Below are 18,533 nucleotides of genomic sequence, written 5' to 3' on the forward strand. Positions count from 1 at the left end.
TAATGAATCATGTACAACTAAGCCAGGCCCTAATAAAATGATAGGAGTATAGACTACCATACAGAGGCAGTGATCGATCCAAAATCCAAAGTTAAGGTCTTGTATCGAACCATAAAATATAGAGGAATATGCATTGAATTCTCCAATTTTTAAGTTCTAAGTTTGTAGAAACTCTTCAAGTATATTATGTGGTTATTATCTCTTATCTTGCCAATGTGATTCATTTTGTATCTTGCTAACAAAAGAAAGAACATTTGAAACAAGTATTCACTAGTTGGCATAGATGGTAAAATATATGGAGATTTTGTACAAAGATTATGATCATGATAATACATACATCAATGTTGCGATCGAGTCTTCCACCAACCAGGTGTAAAATTAGTTAGTTAACTTTGCGGTTATATATACATCGATGTTACGAGTCTTCCGACCAGGTGTAAAATTAGTAATATAATTTATCTCGATAATATATAATTTGATGTTACGAGTCTTCCGATCAGGTGTAAGTTTTGTAAAGTAATCTAGATAATATATACTTCGTAATTCTGATTTACGAATCTTAAAATAAATGTCATCCATTTTAGTTCATTTTATCACTTTTTATCCTTCATTTGAACCTTAATGTTCTAGAACCTAAAATAACTAATTTAGTTTGTTCAAGAACAGCCCCATAAAAGTATTTTCACAAACAAACATGTTGGTATAAATTCGTAAAACCGGCCTACCTAGGCAATATGTTCACATAGAGGTTTATACATTAATTTTTTTTTCAAGTGGCCGCTGACCCTATTATTGTATAAACCTCTAACTTAATGTGAACAGGCCCTAAACCTCTAAATATTCAATACTTATTGTATAAACCTCTAAATTAATGTATTCAGTAAATGTGAATAGGCCCTAAACCTCTAAATATTCACACCAACCACCTTATACACCAACCATCAACCCACACCAATTGCATGTGCATAACTAACATCATCATTATGTCATTGATTACATTGTTGTCACCAACCGTTATTAGATGGTTTTTAGTACAATAACGATTTAGAGTCTGTTTCGATTTACTGAAAACAACTGAATTGAGCTGAAATGATTCGAGCTTAATTAAGAGCTGAAATGAATCGTTTATGAGAAAAATGAAATTAAGAACTGAATTAAACTAAACTGATTCTTTTCGGGGGGAAAAAAAAAAAAACACTAAACTAATTAAATTTGAATTGAACTGAAATTAAGTTGAAAACAACAGACTCATCCCTAAATTAGTAAATTATATATTGCCTCAGTCCCTACTTATTGACACCTCAACAACGCAATGCCACAAGCCCACAGTACATTTAACACCAAAGAGTCTATATTCAGTAAACTCTACTCTCCCATTCTCAGAATCTGACTTTCTTCTTCCTCGTACAGTACAGTAGCCCTCCAATTTGCAAATCTCTCAAAATGAAGGGTTGGAAAAGGCGAACACCAGTTCTAGAACACCAGTATTTAACCCCAGATCTATGGAGGGAGGTCTTGCTCAGGTCGCCGGCCAAATCCCTTTTACGATTCAGGTCTGTTTGCAAAACTTGGTGTTCTTTCATTGATTCCCCTGATTTCATTTCTTTGCATCTCAAAATTTCCAAGAATAATTGGGAAAATACTTATTTATTAGCCGCTGAACCTATACCCAAAACTTTTTACGATTACAATTTCACAATTCGTCGCAGTGATACATTTAGAAAAACTGGTCAATTAGTCAAGTTTACGGATTCACAATTGTTTATCTTAAGTGATATGATTGATGGGTTGTTGTTAGTGCGTTGCTCTCTTAATTCAAATCGAAGTGAATTGAGTTTGTGGAACCCTTGTATTAGAAAATCTGTGTCACTTCCTCGTTGCCCTCTTAATTCTAGGGCAGAAATTGAGAGACACTTTTATCTAGGAGTTGATTCTTCTGGTAATCATAAGGTTGTTGGTTTTGAGCTTGGTGATTTTAAAGCTTCCGAGCTGTCAACTGCAATTGCAGTTTATTCGCTTCGTGATCATTGTTGGAGGGTTAAACCCAGTTGGATTAACATGCCCAGATGTTGGTTTGAAGTAATTGAGTCCCGATATGGGGTTATTTATTGCCAAGGGTCTTTGTACTGGAGACCTAAGGTTTGGTCCTGTGTAGAGTATACCCATCTTCTTTCTTTTGACTTGAATGCCGAGGAATTTAGTTATCTGAAGATGCCAGATATTGGGGAAGAAATGCTCAGGTTTTATTTTCTCCTAGGTGGGTCATTAGCACTTTTGGGTATTTCCCGAGTAAGAGCTTGTGTATGGGTAATGGAAAAGAATGCTGGAATGGAGCTATGGCGACAATTATCTTCTGGAGAATCTAAATTAGATGCCTATGAATTCTTTGTTGAATGCAAAGGTAATCATCATTCGCGGATAATGTATATAGAAAATTCTGGTACATTGTTGGTACATAAATTTAACAAAATGATGCTTTATAACATTGTGAGTCATCAAGTACAACAAAGAAAGCATTACCAATGTTCAAATCTGGTTACTTTTATGGAGAGCTTGGTATTGCACAAAGGTGCAACTTTGACCTAGCTCACTGAAAAGGGAAAGCAGGACAAATGGTTGATACTGAACGATGACTGATTGACAGGTAATAATATTTTGTATTAACATATGGGTTGTTTGCTACTTGTTTTATAGTTTTGCCGTTGATTAGCTATATCCCAAGATGCATTATTGGATGTAACTATGTAAGTCATGTTGCTAAAGGTTCTTATCCACTTGGTGCTTATAATTCAAATATAAATTAGTTTGGAAAGCTACAAGAGTAATGTTTGTTGGCTTTGGAAGCTAAGGATTAACAAATAAACAAGAATCTTGGACTGATGAGAGTCATAATATCAATGCCAGTTACTCTGATAATGTGTCTTGCATGATTATATCATATAATTCCTGCAGTGTAGAATATGGGCCTAGGTAGGATATTCCGTTTAGTTAATCTGTGGAATATGTCTGATAACGTTTTTGTGTTAACATTGACGATGATTGGTAGTTGGTGTTGACAATTCTAATTCTTGAATCTGAGTTTTATCTTCGTGTAGGTTTAGAACATGCACATTAGAGATAATTGAATATTTGGGTGGGTTCTAGATATTAGTGACAAGATAATTGTAGATGTGAGAATTTGAGATGCACATTCACCTTTATTGCCTCTGACAGTAGGAGTGGAGATTTGAATAATTATTTTTTCAATCACTATCTTGAAAAATTATGCAAAATCTGGCAATATTGTGAATGGTTGAGGTAAGCTCTACTTACCTCCTAGTATCTTGAAAAACTATGCAAAATCATTAAGGTTTAATCACCATGATTGGAGTGCAGAAGTATTAATGTCTTGAGCACATGAGCTAGTTTGGCCAAAGGTTGCCTTTGGCCATAGGTCCATAGCATATTTTGCCTAGTGCACATTTTTTAGTCCTCAACAGAAAGGAAACAATGAGTTTCTTCCTCTTTATGCCTTCAATAATGCTCTGATCTGTCCTGAATTTATCCACTTCAGCAGTTTGAAGTTTCCTTCCCAATCACAAAGTGAAGAAACAGTATTGTGAATACTTATCAGCAGTCCTGTAGTTAGTGGTAGGCTAGTTGCCATCCTACTTGTGTCATTCAATTCATTCAGGCTAGTTGATTAGTTTGTGAATTAAGTGTAAGATCCACTTTGTAGGTCGCTCAAAATAAAAATTAGACTATGTTTGATTCTGTTTAAGCAAATATTGTAGCACTAAATATCTTAATTTATAAAATATGCTAATTTCATGTTTGGAAAATAGTTCTATAACCTGAATCTAGTGATATCTCATTTAATTTTTTTCACACTAGCAAGTACCAGAGTTGTCTGTTGCTCTCTTGTCCTGTGATGTAATCTTATATTCATTGATACCTCTTGAAGACTTATATCAGTTGTTAATTCTTGTTTTCAATGTTTTCAACGATGACTTATAGAATCTTTTTCAGAAATCTTCATCACAAGTATATTTTGGAAGCCGATGTAATCTTATGTCCATTGATACCTCTTGAAGACTTATATCAGTTGTTAATTCTTGTTTCAACGGTGACTTACAGAATCTTTTTTAGAAATCTTCTTCACAAGTATATTTTGGAAGCCTTTTCTCTGTTGCCTCCTTCCTCATTTGACAATTCCCTTATGGTTTTATTTTTGTTATTTTTTTTTTCAAGTTTTTATATTGCTGTTGAAATGTGGATGAATATGAATAACAGGACTAAACCTTGCTTGGCCCTCTGTTAAATTTCTGGACACTTTAATTTCCCAAACTTAGTACTGATTCTAAAACTACAAAGAATTACTTTAGTCTATACCCTTTAATGTCTAGACACAATTGTTTCTGAAAAATGATGTGTAGTTGACTAGTTGATGTACCTTGATTCAGAGAGCTGCAGATAACAATATAATCCATGATCAAGTTCCTTGCATTGTTCATTATTTTTACTCCACATTCATTAATTCATATGCATTTTCTCTATAGTAACAGTTTTTAAAGGAGCAGCATTGGATTAAGGACTTAAGGTATGAGTCTATGAACTACAGTGATTAGTGGGAGCAGGAACTTGGACAAGGGCAGATAAACCAACAGATAAGATTATTCTTGCTGAACTTGCTGCACTTGGATATCCTGGGATCGTCTCTGCATTCTGAAGATTATGTAAACAGGCTTCTGATAAATCTGATTTGTACATGCTCTTCAATTCATTAATAGGATGCAGTTGTGAGGATGGATGTTTTGGTGATCAAATACAGAATACTCTAATTATTAGGAAAAATTCATACCATTAATCCCAACTATTGGATGTCTTCTCATATTAATCCCAACTATGGGTTATTCTAAAATAATCCCAACTATGGGAGGTGTCTTCTAGAATTGATTTGTGACCTGTTTTAACTTATTAAACCGGTTGTTTGTATGAGGTGGCATATTGTGATTGGCTTATACTTTTTTTTTTTTTTTTTATAACAATCTGCAATAATATATCTTACAAAAAAAAAAAAAAAAAAATCGACCCTGTCCTTTTTAAATTATTGAGTTCAGGGAAGAAGAGAGAAAGAGAAGAGCTTAAATTGTTGATTGATCATGACAGCAATGAGAAAAAATATAATAGCTACAATTTAATAATCTATGGCTTAGTATCTTGAAAAATTCCAATACAACAACATACAAGATACAACTACTGTACAGTCGTTTATGATTTTTCATTGTATAAATTATTATTGTTTGTCCATTGATTTAAATGAAAAAAAAAACAACAATCATTACTTTTGAATGAAGAGGAGAGAAATTAGGGGCAAGATGAAGTAAGGAAGTGAGATTGCAATGGAAATATGAGGGGTTGGAGGAGCTGAACTTGATCGGTGCGTGTTGAGTAAAAGTAGTAATACGGCAATACCTGATCAGTGGTGTAGATATGGTGTGCGGTGTTTTGTGGCTAACAAAGAAAGCGATAAATGGTGGTATTTGTTCAAACCACCCACCGAAAGGAAAGAATGGGAAGGTCGTGATCGCAGCCGTGGTCAACAGTGGCATTAAGAGGAGAGAGCAGCAAAGGAGACATTGAGCCATTAAGGGCAAGCAAAAAATGGTGCACGTATGTAGGTGGCTGGGTGGTGGAGGGGAGCAGAATAGGAGTGGTGGACCGGCGGTTATGAAGCTGGGCAAGGGGAGGAGAGAGAGTGATGTTTTAAATAAAAATATAAAAAAAACTTTACCTGCTTAACCGGTTACAAGTCACACCGGATCATTTTTGGAAGACACCCTTCATAGTTGGGATTATTCTATAATAATCCATAGTTGGGATTAATTTGGGAAGACTATCAATAGTTGGGATTAATCATGTGAATTTTTCCTAATTATTTTTAATGAAAGATGTTGCGGGCAACCAATTTCTTTGTGCTATATTATGTGATCTTTAACCATCTGGCAGAATATGTACTGCACCCCTTGACATTGTGAACAGGTCACAGCCAGCTGAGCCAGGTAACCCCGGGCATTAGTGAGATGGTAACTGCCTGGTGGAAAGATTTTGAGACAGAGGTTCTGTATGACCAGAACAGTTGTAAACTTTTGTTAACAATCTCCGATATGATATATTCTTATGACGTCAGAAATCAACAAATACAACCGTTTGGAAGTAGGAGTGATATGCCAGTATACTTTTCTTATGTGGAGAGCTTGATGCTTCACAAAGGATCCCCGAGGCTAGACTTTGATTCCCTCTCATGAAACTGAGAATAGAGAGAAATAATTAGTAATGAAAGTTAAAGTAAAAAGAGTGTATGTGCATTTAATCACTTTCTTTTTTTTTAAGCATTATTCATGTTTAATTGCTCCACTTTGACCAATGTTAGTGATTAATAAGAAAAAAAAAACATTCGCTTATGCTATTGTTGGTTTAGTTGAGTTGTATGGTTACTCTGGACTTAGTATAAGCTGATGAATGATACTCGACTTTTAATTTGTTACTAGTGTTTGGGCCCGGGCGATGTCCCGGGTTATTACATGAAACTAACGGATTATTGATATACATGGTGATTTATGATTTAATTTTCTTGTAATTAAATTTGTTGTTCATTTTGTCATTTACTACATATTAATATTTTGTATTCAAAAGATTACATAAAGAATCACATAGCATAGTGGTAAGACATTTAAGTCTAGAATTAGAAGTTGGAGTTCAAATCTTGTGGAGAACTTTTTTTTTTTTTTTTTTTATTATTAGTATGAGTGCCTGACATGTAATGAAAATCAATGGAAAGGAGAGCCACGTGGCGTAATGAGTACTTGAATGGATGACATGGCGTAGTGATGGGAGCTTACGTGACACGTGGATGTTTTTAAAAACGCCTTTTAATATATTAGAATAGATTTCTGTTTAAGATTAATGGATCTATCACATTTGCATTCCGGCACTAACTATGCAATAATTTGTATTGTTGTTTAATTAGCCAAGTTTAGTTCACCAATTATGAGTTGCTTAGAAGCCACTTATTACATATACCTATTGTCTAGAATGACGAACTCTGCCTTGGTTTTGCCCTTCCACTGTATTCAACACTTCCTTTCGCCCTCTTCTCTTTGCATTATGCTTATTGTATAGCCCTTGTATGAGAGAAAATTTCGTATACCAACTGTTATAATATTGTGAATGGTTGGGTGTACTTCAGATGTTGTAATTGCGAGAAATGTAAAAAATATCGAAAGGACTAATTTGAGCCATGAATGCACCTATTTGAAGCCTAGCAGAAGAGAAACAGAAAAAATATTAAAAATTAGGTTTACACTGTCACGGCATGTACTATATCATATACTCTGAGTACCGGCTGCTCTTGATGTTCATGACTATGAGCATTAGACTCCCACTGGCTCAGAGCTTTCTGATTTAGTTTCTCACTCTGTAGTTCTGTTCGGCCCTGCCTTAGCTCCTTCGATTGGTGCTGATTTTGTTCAAAGATGTCTCCGCAAACATGTTCTTGTTTCCGACTTTGAATTTCTAGTAATAATTAATATTGATTTTTTTGAGGAGTATAACAGATGATGTCAAGAAAATTACTACAATGCAAAGTAATTTGTTTGCAAATGTCAAGAACTCTTTTGAGGCCAATTGAAAATTACAAAGAGCAATATTGTCAAGAATGGTATGAAACTGATGTAGCCAACAACCGAAGAACATGACTGCTCCAGTTAATCCATTGAAGACAACCATGCTTCGCGTTGGTAGAAAAAGACTAAGAAGCTCCAACCATTGAAATTCAACACAGGCCAGTGGCATGCGGATTTTTCCTTTAACAATACATTCAAAAACTCTATTTAATTTGCTACAATGTAAATATGTAATTACTATAGGAAAGTTTTCATGACTAATGATTGGAATATGGAAAAGTTAAAGCTAGATGACATTATATCACCCCTTTCATAGTTGAAACAACGATATATAACAATCGCGGTATGTAAGATTAGCCGGAATGCAATCTTTAAAGAACAATAACCAAGTAATCAGTTTATGATAAGTTCATAAGTTATCAGTAACACTTAACAAAGTACAGCGAGCAAGGGGAATCAAAGTCTGCCCTTTGGAAAACAGCAAGCTCTCCTCATAAGTAAAGCACATTGGAAAATCACTCTTACTTCTAATCGGTTGTAATTTCTGATTGTTGGAGTCGTAATAATATATCTTATCGGAGATTCGTATCAAAACTGTACAGCTCTTCTGGTCATACAGAACCTCTGAATCAAAATCAATCACCCGGCTACATACAAGATCCGTGGTAGCACTTAAATAAGCACCTCCAGAAAACCATAACCTCCAAGAATCCTTTTTACGATCTGTCTTCTCCATAACCCAAACACGGGTGCTTTCAAAATATATGCTCAACACAGCTATTGAATCTCCCAAGACGAAGATTAACCTGGCAATTATTTGTTTCCCAACATCAGGCAATTCGACGAAACCAAATTCCTCAATATCAAAATCAAAGTGAACAACATGAGTCTCAGTCAAATGACGACTTTTATGGTAACCTCCAGTCCAATATGCAGCCCCTTCAAAGTAAACATAGGCTCTTCGATATGCATATAACGAAGTGTTAATATCAACTGGGGAATTCACGGTATTAATGTTCTTAAGCCTCCAACGCTTATCATTGACGGAATAAACACAAGTGCATATGTTGGACCCGTTGAAAAGATCGAATTCAACCACCTTATAATCATTACTAGAAAGGGCATATCCTACAACAAAGCGATTATATATCCGTCGAAAAAGATTAACTCTTATATTATTCCAATCATTTGGGGGAAGTATAATTGATTTTCTAGTAGAAGGGTTCCACAATATGAGCTGAACACCATATTTTTGACACCATAACGTCAAACCTTTACAACCTCCAAAATAGGTGTAAGTTTTAAGAGTTGAACGCAAATTATCAATATACATCTTAAAAGTGTAATTTTTATGTAGAGCGAAAGTGCATCCTATATTTTTACAGGGGTCGAGTTGCTCTTCGGTTGATACAAGAGTTATGTTGCGATTATTGTTATAACATTGAAGATGCTTATACATGAAATCCGGGGAATCAATTAAAGAACACCATGTTTTGCAAACACACCTGTATCGTAAAAGGGTTTTCACCGGTAGCCTCGCCATGATTTCCGTCCATAATTCCATTGGTAAATACTTGTCATCTGCAAAATTCATCTTTTTTTTTTTTTCAAAGTGAAATTGTTAAGATGGAAGGAGACTTGACTACCGAAAGTCAGAGGTTGAAAAATTAATTAGAGATTTGGTTATATATAATATATTTGAATTGGTCGAAAACAAAGTTTTATACAGATTGGGTTAGGAGTTTATTTATTTATTTTTTGTAAAAAAAATTGTACAAAAGCAATTATACTACGTACTATCCGTTCTTCAAAAAAAAAATAAAAAAAAAAATAATCTACGTATTATCCTTAGATAGGAAACTTCATCTGCAAAATTTATCTTTTTTTTTTCAAGGTGAAATTGTTAAGATGGAAGGAGACTTGACTGCCGAAATCAGAGGTTGGAAAATTAATTAGAGATTTGGTTATCTTATAAGTTTTGAATTGGTCGAAAGCAAAGTTTTATACCGATTGGGTTAAGAGGTTTTTCTGTTTTTGTTTTTTTTTTTTTTTTTTGAAACCAAGAGTTTATTTATTTATTTTTTTTTAAAAAAAATTGTACAAAAGTAATTATGCTACGTATTATCCTTTCTTAAAAAATAAAAAATAAATAAAAATAAAAATACTACGTATTATCCTTAGGTAGGAAACTTATTATCTTATAACCTGATAAGTGATAACATTAAAATTATATCATATAAACAGTTGTCACAAATCAGGTTAAAAATTGACAAAAGTAGGTTGATAATATAGGAGTTCTACAGCAAAATAAATTAATTATTTAAAAAATAGAACTCCATCATGATGTGGGTACCCTGGCCACAATGGCTCAATGCAACATGTCTTCTACGTAGCATAATATGTTAAGATGAGCCAAACTACACTCAGAAAAAGTGGAAATAAAGAAGTGATTGAGCCAAACTACAATGGCTCAATCCAAGTTCATGGAGTACGAAGCCAACCAGAGATATCATGGGAACCACTGATACATAGTGAACCAAAAAAAAAAAAAAAAGGTTTTGCTTAGAAAATAAGAATATATAGTCCATGCTAATTTATTTATTTTTTATAATAAAGGGCAAAAACACTAGGCACTGAATAAAGCCCAATTCAAAAAATCAAGTATTACCCACCCAAAAACTGTATGGAGGGGCCAAAAATCAAGTATTATCATATAAACTGTATTGATGTCTTGAAAACCCAAGAAAATGAAGAATCCCAATATGAACTTTGTACGAAAGAACTGAAGGAAGCTAAGCTCAAACCTACATAACCTGCATCAAATTAAGATCAAATTCATGGTAAGTGAATTATTGGATGTTCCATGGTGAGTTTTGCTTCATATTGTAAACTCACGTATGCTTAACAACATAAGCAAAGAACAAGGCAGTACAAAGCAGCGATTATTGATAAAGGAATTAAAGCAAACACAAGTCAACAACTATCCCTGATCATGTATGATAAGGAATCAAAACTGATAATAAATTACCCTACTACTACAACACAGAATCAATATAGGATATACATTCCAAGATTGGAGAAGAATAACATAAAGCCAGCTGATATTTGGACAACCCGTCTACTACCAACACGTGATAGCTTTTCATGTAAAGGTTAATGGTTTGACTAAGTCAAAACACAGTTGATATTATGTAAAAGTGTTAAACAAGATTATAGTGGTGAGAATTAGCATTAGAAGTAGCAATTTAGAGTGGTTGTTTATAAAACCACACCTTTAAGACAAGTCACAAAGCCTAAGTGTTGGGATTTTGGATGGTACAAGGAGCCGTGTGTGTGCACAAGACATGTGCATCCAAGGACAAGGCATACCGGGTTCCGGGCACTATTTACGACACCCAAGGCCCTTAAGTCATAATGATTAAGAATGAGTTAGATGGTTCCGGGCACTATTTACGACTCCCAAAGCCCTTTGGGAACCCATGGAAGTACTTGGATGCATAATCTCGCCGGGTGAAAAAAATGATATACGAAAGCCAAATTTGAAGGCTATAATACACGAAATCGAAGCGATTTAGGAGGTGTCGGGACCCGATGTCGGAATTTCACGAAACATTACGTGATGCATCCGGGGTCATGCAATATTATTTCGACCCATATATGACCATTACTCGGCTACGTACAGGCCCCATGAAAACTTATAGCCAACTCAAGAGGCGTGTACGAAAACAGGTAAATTGACCGTTTTAAGGTAAATTGGATGGTTTCACCCACCCAATCGGACTCCCGGAGAGTATTAGGGACCATGGTAAATATCTCGACAATTTTTAATTCTGGGCGAAAAAAGGTCAAAAAATTCAAAAATTGAAGGCTATAATCTACGTTTTTTTAAAAGGTTACGGGGCCCGATGGTGAAAAGTGTTGAGATGCATGCTAGGGGACACATCTCGGGGTCATATAATGACGTTTGGAACCATAAATGACCATCATATGTTATCATAAATGTCCGTGGTGTACCTTGATTTTATGAAATCAATGCAAGTTGTAATCGGGTAAATTGATTATTTAAAGGCATATTGGATGGTTTTACCCACCCAAATGGGCTCTCGGAGGTTATTAGGGACCATGGTAAACATCTAGGGAATTTTTATTTCCGGTCGAAAAAAAGTCAAAAAAAATTCCAAAATTGAAGGCTATTATCTACGTTTTTTTAGAAATTTTTAAGGTTACGGGGCCCGATGGCGAAAATAGTTGATATGCTAGGGGATACATCTCGGGGTCATATAATGACGTTTGGAACCATATATGACCATTATATGTTGTTATAAATGTTCATGGTGTAGCTTGATTTTATGAAATCAATACAAGTTGTAATCGGGTAAATTGACTATTTAAAGGCATATTGGATGGTTTTACCCACCTAAATGGGCTCTCCGAGGTTATTAGGGACCATGGTAGATAACTCAGCAATTTTTATTTCCGGGCGAAAAAAAAAATTCAAAAAAGTCCAAAATTAAAGGCTATTATCCATGCTTTTTGAGGAATTTTGGAAGTTACAGGGCCAGGTGGCGAACGGAATACATCTCAGGGTCATATAATATCGTTTGGAATCATATATGACCATTATATGTTGTCATAACTGTCTGTGGTAAGCTTGAGTTCACGAAATCGGTGCAAGTTGCGAACGGATATTGACCATTTAAAGGCATATTGGATGGTTGCATCCACCCAAATAGACTCCCGGGGTGTATTAGGGTCCATGGTAAGCATCTCGACGATTTTTATTTTCGGGTCAAAATAAGTGGAAAATTGTCCAAAATTGAAGGCTATATAATACACGATTTCGGGTCAGTTTTTGACATTTTTTCAAAAATTGAACTGAATGTGTTGGATGACTCCTTGGGTCATATAAGGAGGTTTGAAACCATAAGACACCAATAAAGATGTCCATAAAGTACCAAGAATGAACCTACCCTATCGTACATATTCATCATATTACACTTTCTCCTTATAGAGATAAATGTCTTATCACTACTCACTAGTAAAAATTACAATGTTTAGGAAACGAAGCTAACATAATCCTTGTAGATGTCCATGATGTTGAATAAAAGTAAAATCAGGCAAACCCCATATTCTTCAATAACCTACCTTGAATCTTAATCTCCCTTCTCTGCACTCTCAACGAGCAAACCCCATACTCTAGAAGGGAATAAGGTATTAAAACTGGGCAAGCAAGAGAATGAATAATGGCTCAACCCTGATTCGGGAGCCCAACAACGTATATAGAAAAAAGATATAAAAGATACAAAAGACCTAATGAATGAAAAGTCTGTTGTTTCATTTAGATATACATATTACCCTGATACACTCCCTCAATCTGCACAGGGTGAAATGATGGATGGACAGATAGGACTTGTGACAGAAAACAATTTATTAGTGAGGCAATTTGTAAGAATATCTGCAACATGATGTCGAGAAGGAATATGTCAACCCACAACCACCACTAGCAACCATCTCGCTAAAAAAATTATGATCAACATCTATAAGCTTATTAGTTACTACAGTAATGCTGTATAGGATTAGCGGTAAGATCTAGTTATTTGGATCCTCTTACAGGTTAGCTAATATCAGTTGTCATGTTTATTTCAGAACACAAATGTCCAAATCAACTCGACTCAAGTGATACTACTAAGAGTACTAACTACACCCTTTATCTTTGTTCTAGATGATCTGCTACTACTGTAGTCCAAACCACAACAGAGCCACCTGCTTCATTGTGTAATCCTAGTGATGAATGAAAAGCCTTATTGTGTCCTTTACATGTATACATACTCTGTATTACCCTAACATAACTAACAAAGTAATAATAACAAAATTTTCTTAAGAATTTGTATGGTAAATCAGAATTTCCATCCTACCCACGGGTTTGCATCCACTTATATTTTTATCCCCACATGCTCATACGCACAGGACTAGAGCTGTCAACAACTAACCTGACCAGTAACAATCCAAAATTTGATGTGCATGGGCACAATGATTTAGCATGACTCATACCCGACTAGACCCAACCTGAACCCCAACCAATGACCCAAATTGACACCTCTACATAGTGCAACAAAAATAAAATGTAGAGGGTATAATTTACTTATTTATCACCTGGTTGTAACATCAACATATACATTACCGTGATCATAAAGGGCATGTAACTACAAATTGTTTCCAAAATTGGAAAAAAAATTCCCATATATTTATCATCTATGATACAGTTCACTCTTTTTTAACAAGATACAACATGATTACATGAAACACATTTTCAAGACAATGAGATTAACAACCACATATTTAAAGAAATTTTACAAACTCAAATCTCAAAAAATAGATGAACTCAATGCATTTACCTCTGCATTCTATCATTTCTATCCAAGACCCAAACTTAGGATTTTGGAATTTGGATTTCATGTCACTGCCTCTGTATTCTATACACTTATAGCTTTGTTGTTCAGGAATAATTAAGTTGTATATATACTCAAATTGGAGTTAAAACAAATTTAAATGCAATTAAGAAAATATAATTTTAAGAACTGACCTGATGAACAATCATGGTTCAAAATCTATTCAAGATCGTGGCTCCCTCTTCTTCTTTCTTCTTCTTTCTTTTGGACAGAGAACTTTCAGCAAAATCTCAAGTTAACTATCGGGATTTCTCTTCAAAATCTTCGATTTTCATTGATTAATGTAAGTTTGCACCAATTGCTAACGCATTACTCCAGCAAAACTGCATATGTATGTGGTATTAAAAATAAATAAATTAGAAGAAAACAATTCCTTTCACCCATGAAACCAACATGTTAGACCTGCAAGACACTATGCCTACATAAAAAATCAAGGTTAACATTAAAATTCACGAAAAAGAGAAATATAATGTCTAAAAACTGCAACAATGGAATTTTAACAAATGTTTAAAATTCCACATTTCATGAAAAGCACCCATTTATAGTTCTACAACGGGAACATACACTCAATGTTACACTTGAGAGAAAAAATTATTAATTAATTTCCAAAATTGGTGAGATTCATGGTTACATTACTTTCATACACTTTTGTTGACTGATTTCTACCGCACATAGTAGACAACTTATCACTAGGGAAAACTCAATACTTTACAACATGGTTCATTGTTTGGTGGCACCTCATCCAATTAAGCCCTGGAATCTGGGTCTCAATAATAAGTAGATGAGAGCAGAATCTTTTTCTTTTCACTTCCTTTTTCACAATGCTATAAGGCCTATAACTCTAATTATACAAATGGTTACAATTTGTGGTAATTTATACTTGTAGTTTCTTAGAACTTCTCTTTCTCAGAGCCGAAACTTGAATTATGAAGACCAGATTTACATCTAACCAAAAGATAGAACTCATGACTGTTGAGTTAAACATTGGACATTATATGTAAGGATGGTTCTACTTGACTCTGGACACAGCAGAGTATGTCTGGAGCTTCTGAATAGCTATTTTCACACAGTTATTGAACTCTCATGATATACTTTTTACATGCTTTAATTTTTCCACAGGTTGCTATCTAGTCTCAAACTTTACTTGAAACATCATCTCAAAAATATTAGTTGTAATTTCCAGCCTATGCTCATGTGCCAATAATTATTATAGCAGTTCAGTCACAGTGGTTACAACTTCATAATTTCGTACAGACTTAATAATGGTGAAGAAAGTAGAGCATAACTCAGCCATCCACATGATTGGCAAACAAGCACCTTACTGTATTTCAAAGTGTACTTCAGAGTTCTACAAAATCATCTTTGCCCAATTCTTACTTATATCAAGAACCCACCAAGCCACCCATATGCATGTTTCTATTTCTATGCAGAAACGGTACTTACATTCAGGCATTCAAATTGTACATATCAACCACCAGTCCACCATCAATACTAAGTAACATAAGAGAGACTCTCAAAAGCTAATTCACAGGCTTACTGAAGTAAATATTAAGACGTCTTACTCTGCCCCATTGTCTATCCTACAAAAGTTTACTCTGTCCCATTTGTCTTTCCTACAAAAGTATTGCTCGGTTAATTATTGAAGACAAAGTATCAGATAATTGGGCAAAATTGTTCCAAACATTATTTGTTAACTTAGTTTCCAAGGTAGTGTTACAGAGTAATTAGCAAAATTGAGCTTAAAATTAAAAATTGGCAGACAGAACTGAGACACAGTCCAAAAAACAAACATTATTATAAAGCTTTTGTAAAAAAAATGTGTTGTGGGATATAGCTAGCCAAACAGTAAGACAAACAACATCCAATAATATGACCATGATGAAGCTTAAAAACAAACAACAAACAGCCCATAGATAAAAATCATAAAATGCATTACTATTACCTGTCATCCTTCGGCATCTACCAGTTTATATTGTAGTCCTTTTTATGTGAGTGAGGTCAAAGTTGTGCCTTCACATCCTTTGTGCAACACCAAGCTCTCCACATAAGTATCCAAATATGAACAACGAAAGTATTTCCTTTGTTGTATTTGATGACTCCTTATGTCATAAGACATCAGTTTGTTAAAGTCATGTATCAACAATGTACCAGTATTTTCAACATACAACATGCGCAAATTGTGCATTGAGCAACAATCAAAGAAACTATAGGCATCCAAATTAGAATCTCCAGAAGAAAATTGGCACCATGGCTCCTCTCCGTGATTCTTTTCAATCACCCATACACAAGCTCTTATGCGAGAAATACCAAAAACTGCTAATGACCCACCAAACAGAAAAAGAAACTTGCGCATTTCCTCCCCAATATCCGGCATCTTCAGAAAACTAAATTCCTCGGTATCTAAGTCAAAAGAAAGAAGATGAGTATCTTTCCCATGGAATCCATAATAAGGTCTCCAGTACAATGCCCCTTGGGAAAAAACAGCCCCATTCCTCAAACTCATCAAACTAAAACACCACTTTGGAGCATTTCTCCAGTCGGGTTTAACCCTCCAAACACGGCCATTAAGCGAATAAATTGCAATCTCAATCGACAACTCCGAAGCTCCAGCACCACCAAGCTCCACTGCCTCCAAAGCAACCACTTTATAATCCTTACTTAAAGGTGCAAATCCTAAATAATACCCAACATTTATAAACTTAATACATTTAAGAGGGCAATGGGGAAGTACCATGGTTTTCCTAATAGAAGGGTTCCACAAACTCAATTCTTTCGAATCCGAATCATGGAAAGTAAATCGCCCAATTAACATCAACCCATCAACCATAACACTTTCAAAATTCATTCTTGATTCTAAATTCGTATCAAGTTGAGCAATTTTTCTCATTGAATCACTCCGACGACGAATTATAAATTTGACATCAGAAAATGTTTTGGGTATAGGTTCAACAGCTAAAATTCGAGGATTCTTGTAAAATTTGAGATGCATAGAAATGAAATCAGGCGAATCAATTAAAGAGCACCAAGTTTTACAAACACACCTGAATCGTAAAAGGGTTTGCACCGGCGACCTGGCCAAGACCTCCCTCCAAAGATCTGGGGTTAAATATTGGTGTTCTAGCAATGGTGTTTGCCTTTTCCAGCCCTTCATTTTGAGTGATTTGCAGAATGGAGGATCAATGTAAAGAGGAAGAAGACGGACTGTTAGTTGATGGGGTTTTGCATTTTGGGGTTTATTTGGGCGAAGTAAGAAGTATTTTCTCAGTTGTCAAAAAAAAAAAAAAAAAAAAGTATTTTCTCCTAAGAATTCTAGAAGTATTTTATTTGGCAAGTCCTTTTGACATATTTTTCCCTTTTTGTGAAAGAATAGTAAAAAATACTCCTCTGTTTTTAAATACTTGCTCCATTTTTTTATGTGAATTTTAGGAGAAATTGAAAAAACTAATAAAATATAAAAGTAGTGGGGTGGGTGGAAGATTAAAAACTCAGTGCGTCTTGTTGCGGCTGGCTATACCATGTGGTCACTTATCAAAGAATAAAGTAACCCTTATAACACTGGTCAGTATAACCCTTATAACACTGACGAAGTGACCCTAGTAAAAATGAACAAGTAAGCCCTGTAACTCTGATGGAATAATCCCCATGATGGATGGACACACCGTGTGGCAAGCCACATATAAGACTTTGTGATAAAAAATTGTATAAAAAAAAGGTAGTGGAGAGAATTGGAGGAGAGAGGATATGAAATTAACATACTATCATTTATTATGTTGAGTCCACTTAGGGATGTCAGTGGGGCGGGTCAATTAGGAGACCCGCCCCATCCGGGTATGGGTCTCGGTTTGGCGGATGGTGGGGCGGGGATGGGGATAAAAACCATACCCGCCATGGGTGATGGGCGGGGGTGGATTTTAAGTTATACCCGCCCCATCCCCGCCCCGCCCCACTTCGTATCCGCCCCATCCCCACCTCATACTCACATCTATATATCTTTTAAAGTAAAATTACATACTTTTGTAGTATTTATAAAATAATTACGTAAAATACAATATTAATTATAATACTTTGTACGACACTTATGTTATAACACAAAAATGTGCGTAGAACGTTTATTTTATAATTCGTATTGATTATGTAGAATTGTGTATTTGAGATACGGAGATTAGATGAATCTTGGGTGGGGATTAGACGGGTCTTTGGTGGGGATTAGGTGGGGATGGATATCCAAGTAGGGGGTGGGGCGGGGATGGTTTTGGAGTTATACCCGGTGGGGCGGGGATGAGGATGAAAATTGCACCTGCCGCGGGGATGGGGATGAAAATATTAGATGGGGATGGGGATGGGAAGGCCAACATCCGCCCCGCCCCGCCCCATTAACATCCCTAAGTCCACTAGGTGAGAAGAATGAATTAAATATTGT

The 18,533-nt window shown here is 35.2% G+C and overlaps 3 protein-coding genes across 5 annotated transcripts; 1 reads left to right on the forward strand and 2 right to left on the reverse strand.

The window, feature by feature from the left end:
* The first annotated feature begins 1,337 nt into the window (after positions 1–1,337).
* On the forward strand, positions 1,338–5,002 carry LOC145598630 (putative F-box protein At3g10240). 2 transcript variants are annotated; one of them, XM_081655007.1, is made up of 2 exons: positions 1,338–2,644; positions 4,539–5,002. In XM_081655007.1, exon 1 carries the CDS (start codon positions 1,444–1,446, stop codon positions 2,584–2,586), a length of 1,143 nt encoding a protein of 380 aa, XP_081511133.1. In that variant the 5' UTR covers positions 1,338–1,443; the 3' UTR covers positions 2,587–2,644; positions 4,539–5,002. The 2 variants fall into 2 exon arrangements, with proteins under 2 accessions (XP_081511133.1, XP_081511132.1); XM_081655006.1 differs by having other exon boundaries at positions 4,545–5,002.
* A 3,071-nt stretch (positions 5,003–8,073) lies between these two features.
* On the reverse strand, positions 8,074–9,207 carry LOC145597153 (F-box/kelch-repeat protein At3g23880-like). Its single transcript, XM_081653313.1, has one exon. It carries the CDS (start codon positions 9,205–9,207, stop codon positions 8,074–8,076), a length of 1,134 nt encoding a protein of 377 aa, XP_081509439.1.
* Positions 9,208–9,668: 461 nt separating this feature from the next.
* Positions 9,669–17,365, reverse strand: LOC145598852 (F-box/kelch-repeat protein At3g23880-like). Of its 2 annotated transcripts, none has more exons than XM_081655246.1 (3): positions 16,056–17,365; positions 14,248–14,436; positions 9,669–10,477 (listed from the first exon to the last, which is right to left on the reverse strand). In XM_081655246.1, the coding sequence occupies exon 1, from the start codon at positions 17,262–17,264 to the stop codon at positions 16,098–16,100; it is 1,167 nt and encodes a 388-aa protein (XP_081511372.1). In that variant the 5' UTR covers positions 17,265–17,365; the 3' UTR covers positions 9,669–10,477; positions 14,248–14,436; positions 16,056–16,097. The 2 variants fall into 2 exon arrangements, with proteins under 2 accessions (XP_081511372.1, XP_081511373.1); XM_081655247.1 differs by lacking the exon at positions 9,669–10,477 and adding an exon at positions 12,626–12,860.
* Positions 17,366–18,533: the final 1,168 nt, after the last annotated feature.

Source organism: Chenopodium album, chromosome 20, assembly GCF_948465745.1.
Source record: "Chenopodium album chromosome 20, dcCheAlbu1.1, whole genome shotgun sequence".
Lineage (NCBI taxonomy): Eukaryota > Viridiplantae > Streptophyta > Magnoliopsida > Caryophyllales > Amaranthaceae > Chenopodium > Chenopodium album.

Excerpts from the sequence above, each read along its gene's own strand:
- LOC145598852 (XM_081655246.1), bottom strand. The coding sequence starts at position 17,264 with ATGAAGGGCTGGAAAAGGCAAACACCATTGCTAGAACACCAATATTTA.
- LOC145597153 (XM_081653313.1), bottom strand. The coding sequence starts at position 9,207 with ATGGCGAGGCTACCGGTGAAAACCCTTTTACGATACAGGTGTGTTTGC.
- LOC145598630 (XM_081655007.1), top strand. The coding sequence starts at position 1,444 with ATGAAGGGTTGGAAAAGGCGAACACCAGTTCTAGAACACCAGTATTTA.